This window comes from Malus sylvestris, chromosome 10 (genome assembly GCF_916048215.2).
Source record: "Malus sylvestris chromosome 10, drMalSylv7.2, whole genome shotgun sequence".
NCBI lineage: Eukaryota > Viridiplantae > Streptophyta > Magnoliopsida > Rosales > Rosaceae > Malus > Malus sylvestris.
In genome coordinates, this window is record NC_062269.1 from 38424100 (window position 1) to 38433723 (window position 9624).

The 9624-nt window shown below is 36.5% G+C and overlaps 3 protein-coding genes across 3 annotated transcripts; 1 reads left to right on the forward strand and 2 right to left on the reverse strand.

Moving 5' to 3' along the window:
- Positions 1-1811: 1811 nt before the first annotated feature.
- On the reverse strand, positions 1812-4652 carry LOC126586905 (heavy metal-associated isoprenylated plant protein 28-like). The gene is made up of 3 exons (XM_050251869.1): positions 4494-4652; positions 2980-3055; positions 1812-2592 (listed from the first exon to the last, which is right to left on the reverse strand). Exons 1-3 carry the CDS (start codon positions 4497-4499, stop codon positions 2165-2167), a joined length of 510 nt encoding a protein of 169 aa, XP_050107826.1. The 5' UTR covers positions 4500-4652; the 3' UTR covers positions 1812-2164.
- Positions 4653-7270: 2618 nt separating this feature from the next.
- Positions 7271-7909, reverse strand: LOC126587271 (uncharacterized). The gene has a single exon (XM_050252313.1). The coding sequence runs from the start codon at positions 7903-7905 to the stop codon at positions 7498-7500; it is 408 nt and encodes a 135-aa protein (XP_050108270.1). The 5' UTR covers positions 7906-7909; the 3' UTR covers positions 7271-7497.
- A 231-nt stretch (positions 7910-8140) lies between these two features.
- On the forward strand, positions 8141-9087 carry LOC126587270 (uncharacterized). Its single transcript, XM_050252311.1, has one exon. It carries the CDS (start codon positions 8430-8432, stop codon positions 8835-8837), a length of 408 nt encoding a protein of 135 aa, XP_050108268.1. The 5' UTR covers positions 8141-8429; the 3' UTR covers positions 8838-9087.
- The last annotated feature ends 537 nt before the right edge of the window (positions 9088-9624 follow it).

The following is a 9624-nucleotide window of genomic DNA, read 5'->3' on the forward strand; positions in this document are numbered from 1 at the left end:
AAAATAATTGAAAACCTTATATTTCTAAAATATAAACCTATGCAAATATGTGTGAATCTATATCTTTTATGTCTGAAGGTCTAGTGAAGTGACACTTTTATCCACAAATGAGAGTTACGTGGTTTGCTCATGATAAAAGTTAATGTTAATTTGGATGAAATCTATGAAAAACTAACGGTAGGGGGCAAATCGGCCAAAAAAATTAGATTAAGTCCTTAATTTTCCAATTAAAAAGTTCAGGGGAGAAATCGAAAGTTGAGTGATAGTTCAGAAGTCAAACTGGCAGTTTACTCTTTAATTAATTTATTAAGTTCTAAGCCAAACATAGTTTAGTTTAAGTAATTGTTCGGTAGTTTAAACTTTGGCTAAATAGCCAAAATGGTTCCTGGGATTTGCATTATTCATTACTTTGGTCCCTAACATTTCAAATCAATCAAAGTGGTCCCTGAGATTGTCCACCATCCATCATTTTGGTCTTTCCGTTAAGTGTCCATGAACTCTTGGCCGGAAGTTTAGGCAATTTTCAAAGCTTCGTAACTCAATCGTTTCTTAACAAAATTCGATCCATAATATATCAAAATGAAGATAGGAAAGTGTAGAATAAGATTATACCTACTTGGAAACCCAATGGTTGCCGGAGATAGCCAAAAAATAGCCTCAAAGTTGACTGGTCCGAGAGAAAACTGGAAAACTTGCCGGAAACTAGATAAACTTTAAACGTTCATAACTTATTCAATACTCAACGAAATCAAGTGATTCAAAAACGAAAATCATACTTCTCAACGAGACAAAGAGAATGGTACCTTTTTAAAAGGCTAACTTGTCGTGGTTTGCCGTGGCTGTCCACAGCCACTTTCGACCAAACCACGGCAAGTTAGCCGTCGAAAAAGGTATCATTCTCTTCATCTCGTCGAGAAGTATGATTCTAGTTTTTGATTCATGATTTCGTTTAGTATTGAAGAAGTTATGAACATTTAAAGTTTACCCAGTTTTCGGCTAGTTTTCCAGTTTTTCTCGGACCAATCAAATTTGAGGCTATTTTCTGGCTATCTCTGGCAACCATTGGGCTTCCAAATAGGTATAATCTTATTCTACACTTTCTTATCTTCATTTTGATATATTATGAGTCGAATTTGTTTAAGAAATGATTGAGTTACGAAGCTTTGAAAATTGCCCAAACTTCCGGCCAAGAGTTCCGGGACACTTAATGGAGTTTTTAACGGAATGACCAAAATGATGGATGATGGACAATCTCAGGGACCACTTTGATTGATTTGAAATGTTAGGGACCAAAGTGACGAGTTATGCAAATCTCAGGGACCATTTTGGCTATTTACCCTTAAACTTTTGCATTTGATATATTGTAGTTTTGTTTCTTGCATTTTCCTCATTGGAGTTTAATTCTGTTAGTTTAATCCTTTAATTGACACAATATTTCTTTCACAAGAAGATGTGTGCAAAAATAAACGAGATAATCAACTCATTAATTTTCTTCAATTCGTTCGATTCAATGACTGAAAATTAAGAATGATGTATTTTAAGTAAAAGTAGGTGTGTGGATAACGCTATTCTTTCTCTAATCTTTTACGTGCAGGTAGTGGACCTCCTTGTTTACGATCATCCAAAACATCTTTCTTTATTTACACAATTCATATATGTAGTTGTTCATGTCATGAGCCTAAAGTATTTCTTAAGCTTCATTTGTCATTGTGTTTACAGAGAGATTGGTGTATTTAGATTTTATCAATCAATTTGACACTTCTCTTAATCGTAACTCACAAATAGAGCGCGTGAGGCTAAAAAGAAAGGTGTTAGAACCAATAGCCTTTTGATATTATATAACATGTAAATCACACAAGGAAACCAGGAACCAAATATTACACAACTCTAATATGATATCCATGATTGTATCCTATTTACAAAGACAGTGAAGAAAACTTTCAAACTAAAGTTATGATCCAAACATCGTTGCCCACGACATGAACTGTAGATTGAGATGAGTCTCGTCATCACATACGAGACCTACGCAGCGATAACTCTGCATATAGTATACACACGCATAAGCTACGTACTGACATAAGCATATATATTCTTCAAACTGAAGGTGCCGCAAAAAAAAAGGGTCGCGGAACAACCAGAATATAAGGGACACCATGGAATTAATTTACATTATGGAACAAGCATGAGGGTTTTCATCACTGAACACAGCAGTGGCCTGCTCGTTAAACATGGTGGAATAAGGAGGAGGTTGATAGTAGCCGTGTTCCTGATTAGTGGAGCCATGCTTGTAGTAGTTGTATGAATAGGAGGAGGATTTAGGTACTGATTTGTAGGTAGTGATGGGAAGTTGGTAGGCAGTAATCCGACGGTCAGGATGATGCTTATGACGATGATGATTGTGATGATGATCAAGCGGCTGATGTTGCTGGTAGTAGTCAAGACCAATGCTGTCGTATTGAGGGTTGTAAGGGTAAGGCCAAAGCTCAGCTCTCTTTCCAGTCCTCCTCACTGCCCTTAAAACCTTCTCTTGATCTGCCCATCCCATTACAGTCACCTTCTGCATGTTGAAGTCCACGTCAACAGCATCTACTCCTGCAGGTACATATATATATAATTATATCAGAATCACAATAATAATTATTAATAATAATAATTAGTTTGAATACTAATAATGTTGTTAATTAATTATACATAATTAACCAACCTGCTACTGGGAGTGGTTATCTGGGACCTTAGTTATAAGGAAAAAGTCTTGGTCTTGTTCTTTTGTTAATCTCTTTAATTAGTTTTAATTAATTTTATGTGACAATAACAGTAATACGGTTCATAACCGAGCCACAATTAGATATTTAAACTTTCGATGTGGGCCATATATTCACATCCTCACAATCTAGATATTTATGAGAGAAAAGGTTTCAATCAGACGTGATATATAGAAAGCGAAAAAAGAAAAAAGGAATAACTTGCACAAAAGTATACCTTTCATTTTTTTTAGAGCACTCCTAATCTTGTTCTCGCAGCCAGCACAGTCCATGGTCACAATCATCTCTACGATCTGCACAAAACTAATAAACTTTAAAATTACAGTTCATGCAAGGAAACAAGATCAGGGTGAAACACAGCACACACATATATTGATTTTTATAATTAAAATGTGCGATCGATCGGTGGAGAAGAATATGTTGAGGCATTCACTTGAAGAAAATCCATGCCATGCACATTGGAAACCCAGATAATTAATATATGTGGATCCTGTTAACGGTAACCCCCTAATACTGTCCTTACTTTACCACATGTCCAATCCGTCAGGTATGGAGTTTTATCACAAAAAACCTTGGTATTAGTTAGAGTGGGGAGATCCACACATCGGCAACCACGTGGAACCAAGTCGGGGCTCATCCATCACATGGGGCCAAACGAGGACCCACCCAATCACATGACATCTTTGGCCTACGTGGAGTCATGTCGAGACTCACCCATCGTGCGGGGCCAAAGGGAACCCACCCAATCACATGATAGTACAAGCCCATCTCCTAGCTCTGATACCATGTAAGATTTTTCAAGTCGATGGGCCAAGGATCCATTCCAACAATACTAATACTTTCCCCACTTTAACACCTGCCCAATCCGTCAGGTATGAGGTTTTATCAAAAAAAACCTTGATATTAGTTAAAGTAGAATAATCCTATATAAATTGCTTTTTCTCTTTCCCTCTGGCCGATGTGGGACAATAGAATTCCAACAAAACTTCAAAAATAAGCACATGTACAACTATATATATAGGCCAAGAGAGGTTTGATGGTAGGACCCTTCACCTTTAGGTTTGAGGGTAGACGTTTTACGTTCTACATCCTACTTTGAAGCAAGGTTCCAAAAAATGCTAGTCGCTAGTCTGACAACAGATTGGGGCCTAGTGCTTAGGCAGCTAAGTGGAGGTCTAAGCATACTAGGTGGATTTAAGTAAACTTATTATATATCGTATAAATAAGTGCATGTTTATATTTAAAAATTAAATACATAATTGTATTGAGATACAAAAATTGAAAAATAGAATGACATATAGATTAGAAAATATCAAAACATATTATAAACATGGGGAACCATAATATAATGAGTGTTTATCCAAGTATTTAACAAGTTTCTTACAATTTATTTTTTTTTAAATGCAAAATCAAAGTTTCTATTTTTTGTCTAAGTGAGAGTCGCAAAATAAGCGGGTGCCTAGGCAGCTCTAGGCACCATTTCTTAATTTTCAAACGCCCAAATATTAATTTGAGCTGTGGTCAGCCGTCTAGCACCTAGAAGGGACCTAGGCAGCGCTATATGGGAACTTTTAGAACAGTGCTCAAAAGAGCTAAGATGGCATAGTCTTCTATTTCATTAAAAAAAAAAAAAAGGGTATAGCAGCATATGTCGCCATGCATGATGATAAGTTAGACATGAAAACAGAATTGAAAGAGTGAGAAAAGGGTTAAGCCATGTGGCTTCCTCACCGTCATGTTGGAATATTGAGATATATAGATCTTTGATTTTCTTTGAGCCTCCCTCTCTCTGTCGATCTCTTTCGGAATGAGAAACTTAAATGCAATTGCACTCAATATATATAGCAAAGATTGCAGAGAAGACAGATATTTTTTTTACGAGTTCTTCAACGTTGCTGCCATGGCAAGATATATAAGTTAGAATATCTTACGAAAGCGAGTAGTCCCCACAACCATCTTTTCTTTTTGATTTTTCGTTTTCTTAATCTTGTTGGTTTGAGTGAAGTTGCAAAGCAAATGCTTAGAAGTTGAACTGCAGGCTGGCTTCGTCTGCTGATCTAATAAATTTATAGATTAATTAATCTCTTAATTATCTATTATTTATCAAGGACTAAACCGTGTTAGTCAAGTGTGTAAATGAAGTAACACGATTTTATTAATTTTTCGTTGCAATTATTAAGCATTTTTGTCATCTGAATATAGTTGTCAATGCTATTTGCTCGTCATCACCATGAAATCTTTTGGAATTGTCGTTCGTCATCATCTATATATCTATATCTAGTGGTTAAATATATACATGTACATGACATATCAGCTTTGTTTAACTTTACATGTGCAAGTTGGGGAGTTGGTGTACTAATTAAGGTTCATCCAATTGCATTGGAGGGTATATGGTAGTGGATACTCAATTGGTATTGGATGTGGATATCCTCGTGACCGTCAGTCGTCGATGTATGTGAAACATCAACAACTTACATCACTCAAGCATACATAAAAGAATCGATCATTTTTTATTTATTAGGATGAGTACATGAAAAGGGACATGTTTCCTTGCAAATAAATCAGAATTTAACGTGTTTGTTTTTATTTACTTTTGTGATTTTGGTTAAACGCTTTGAATCCATATTGTTATTTACAATTTAAAGACATAATTTTCTTATGAACGGAACATGTAATGAGCCCATCATTGTTTCATAGAAGTTGAGACAATACATAAAAAGGAAAATTAATGAAAATGACTAGAAAATTTTGAGTTTTAACGATAAAGACAAAATAAATGGTAAAGTGAATAGTATTATGATTGACTTTTTAGTAAAAAAAATGTGGCTTTTCATTAAAATGAACAATACCGTGAGTTTTTCGTTAAAACTTCATAAATATATAACATCACTTTCTTATTACCGAAGAATAGAACTGACATCATATTAAATCATATCACGATTGGCATATTAATCGAACTGACGTCATAAAAAAGGGAGTGGAATTGACATGGTCTCCGGATTCGAAAAATAAAAAAACGGGAGTGGAATTGACCTGTTCTCCATATTCATACATCAAGGTATTTTCCCAGAAAAAGAGGCAGAGGGTGGAATTAATTAATTGTATTACTAAGTAATGTCATCTAAACCAATTTTTTATTGTAAACTATGTGATATGCTATCAATAGGAACTAAGCATATTAATTAACACTAAATAATAATTCAATTATTAATAATCACGTTATATGATTTACAAAATTCAATCTAAATAGTTAATCTCCTTAGCATTTCCTTTATGTTTGTAGGCCTAGTTGCTTCTTGTAGGATCATGGAGGGCTGGTTGAGACAGGTTGTAACCAATTACAATGGACTTGAATCTAGTCTTTTATTTGTTGTGTCAAAATATGAGGGGCATAACAGGATATGATGGGTTATGAATCCATAATAAAGTTAGTTATCTAACATATCCTTATACATGAATTACAATCACATCTTACATGTCTCTACCAATTCCATCATAAGGACCAATCAAATCCAATCAACCAAACAGACATTAATTATTACAAATTCAAGTGCACCGTGATCCATATATGATTCGGGGACTTTCAAGTGGACGACTCTTGTTACATTACAATTTAATTGGTGAAGCGACAATACGGCCTACGTGCGAAAGTTCCACAATGATATTATCCTACGAACTTTTCAAATAAATAAAATAAAATAAAATAAAAAGATTGCAGGTACGATTTGAGCAAGGAAGGGAGATTTAAGGTGTTGTTTGGTGTTTTAGTATTGGTTTGATTGAATGAAGAAACGGATACTAATTCGTATATTGTCTAAATTGAACGGAGAAGATGAATTGATCTAAATAAAACTTATCATTTCCAATCCGATCATTATTAGTTGAACAATAAAAAAGCGAAAAATTAATGAAAACTGCTTGAAAATTTTGAGTTTTAATCAAAATAACAAAAAACTGTTGTAAGTGAATAGTACAAGGAGTTGTGGAAATAAGGAGGAAAGTATTTTCTTCGTGACTAATCTATCTTCGTGGACATGCATTTCTTCATTGAACATTCATTAAATTTAGTGAGTGATTGATGCCAAGTCAAGCATACACGTCAAACGAATCCCAAGTCTCTAAATGTTATGCGGATGTATTGGAAGCATGTGTATTTTCAGTGGGTAAACGGGAAATTAGCGCTCTTACTAGTTGTGCGCGATTCTTTTCAAATCATATCAGCTCTGCATTGGGATTAATTTCAAATATTATGCTCTAATTGGTCACTGGAGAATATTTACCCATATTCGGTCGCCGTGTTTGTTCTTTGTTACGATTTCTCTTACGATTGGGTTGAAGAACCTTTTGCTTTTCAAGTTGTATTGCTTGAGCATAATAATTCTGATCGTTTCAATAATTTTAGGATGGTGCTATCCACACATCATATTTTATCTCTCACGTACGTTTTTTCAATTTCTAATCGTCAGATCAAATAAACAAGAATGGATGTGCGGATAACATCATCTTAATTTTATGTAGCTTTTTTAAGATAGTCTCTAAATTTTAACTATCATCAACTGAATTTTTATTTCTCTAGTAGGAGACCACAATCAGAAGCCACATCAAAATACAGCCACTGATTTAGACAAAAACGATGGGGAAAAGGGAGGAGGAAACAGGCTTTCCCCAGACAGAAAAATGAAGTTGTGAACTGATGAAATGGAGGCACCTACTGAACGTTACCAGTCGACACACATTACTGCCCGGCAGCGAATGCCTCGACCGGGAAAGTCTTGGTGATACCGGCAAGGCTCTTGAAGTTGATTTTTCCGGCGGGCTGATCAACAATTATTTCACTGACCGGAGGCCATAGCATGAGCTCCTTAGCCTTCACTCCCTTGAGCTTCTTAATCCTCTGCTTCTCAATATAGCCCTTGATTTCAGTGTCGTAACTCACAAGCTTACCGATCAACTTGAAGCTGTGCTCGACCTTCTTCTTCTGGACGATCCACATGTAGCCGGTGGTCCTCACAAAGCCAACTTCGACCACATCAGCAAGTGGCAAAAGCCCTAGCGGAAGTTCAAACTCCTTGAGCAAGGCGGTCGCCAATGCCAGTCCCTCCTCGTGGCCCTTCTTCACGATTCCTCCTTCCTTCTCCGCCATGATTAAAAAAAATTATTCTCTTAAAGTATACAATGAAGCAGTGAAGTTGTAAGTACTTTGGGTTAAAGAGGGTTGATTTATACAAGTTTGAAGGCCATTAGACTCCTAGTTTTAACCGACACAAATTTGAGATTACAAATATCGTAATCGTGTTTAGGTACAAAGCTTTAAGCATAAACAGGTGGAATTTTACTTTCCAAGCTGCACAGTATACCCATTGACAGGTTGCAGTTGTCTTCAACGAACAAGACGACTAGGAGACAACAAGAGCAGAAAAATTGGGAGATGACCACAACACACATAGTAGCTTCGGCGGTTCGCACCGTGGATCGTGGAATGATGATAAATTTTATGCCGGATTAGAGAGATTTTGGTGACTACTACAAAGAAATCGCCTTGGTTTCTCCATTCGGTTTGTCCTATGCATGTAGTAACTTGATATAAATTAACCCATTTACCACAATGTGCCCACAACTTCACACTACTTCTTTGGAACTTTAATAAAGATAGACAATAGTTTACACATGGCCGAGAAGGAAGGAGGAATCGTGAAGAAGGGCCACGAGGCGGGACTGGCATTGGCGACCGCCTTGCTCCAAGAGTTTGAACTTCCGCTAGGGCTTTTGCCTCTTGCTGATGTGGTCGAAGTTGGCTTTGTGAGGACCACCGGCTACATGTGGATCCTCCAGAAGAAGAAGGTCGAACACAGCTTCAAGTTGATCGGTAAGCTTGTGAGCTATGACACTGAAATCAAAGGCTATATTGAGAAGCAGAAGATTAAGAAGCTCAAGGGAGTTAAGGCTAAGGAGCTCATGCTATGGCCTCCGGTCAGTGAAATAAATGTGGATCAGGCCGCCGGAAAAATCAACTTCAAGAGCCTTGCCGGCATCACCAAGACTTTCCCCGTTGAGGCATTTGCTGCTGGCCAGTAAGCTCATGTTGACCACCAAGCAGGACAAGATCCCGTAGGTGCCTATATTTCATCAGCTTACAACATAGGTCCTATTCGGGGAAGCCGATCTTTCTCCTTTTTCTATCCATTGCTTTGTCTTGATAACGTTTCGGATTGTTGTATCCTGCTACATGAATAAAAACTTAGATGATGATAGTTAACATTATATAAAGTGGGAAAATTTTCATGCTTTCTTCGAAATATCAAATTTCGAAACAGGCAATTTCTTTTTCCTGTTGTATCTGGGAAGCAAGGATATGTCAAGCAGTAAAACGGGCATCAATCATCAAACGAACCATAACAAACAGTTTAAATCACCAGCCAAAAAGCAACAAATGAGGTTCCCGGAAGAAATACAAATTATCCTGTATTTATCCAACAGTTTAAGACATTGAATTACTTGAACGATCAGCCTTACTTATACAGCGGAACCTGCATTCCACTGATTCCATGGTTTCCTTCGACCATCTTCAATTTTCTCAGCTATTTAGCCTACTGATACCAGAAAACAGAAACTATATGCATCAAGACATCATTGCAGCAGAAAACAAAATATGCAGAAGTAAGCCAAGTTAAATTGTCAAGAAAAAGTAAACAGCTTTATATCTATCACTCCAGAAAGTTCGGGCAAATCATATTTATGACTAGTAGAGGTGCTGGCATGGCAGGTAAAATTTTCTAAACCATGACTCTGAGAAAATAAATTGCAGCAAAGAATACCCACTACTGTCATACTTCTCTGAAGAACAGCCTATATGGTATCGATT

Excerpts from the sequence above, each read along its gene's own strand:
- LOC126586905 (XM_050251869.1), bottom strand. Across the intron at positions 2,593-2,979 it reads TGCTCTAAAAAAAATGAAAG|GAGTAGATGCTGTTGACGTG; the intron begins GTATACTTTTGT and ends ATGTACCTGCAG.
- LOC126587270 (XM_050252311.1), top strand. The coding sequence starts at position 8,430 with ATGGCCGAGAAGGAAGGAGGAATCGTGAAGAAGGGCCACGAGGCGGGA.
- LOC126587271 (XM_050252313.1), bottom strand. The coding sequence starts at position 7,905 with ATGGCGGAGAAGGAAGGAGGAATCGTGAAGAAGGGCCACGAGGAGGGA.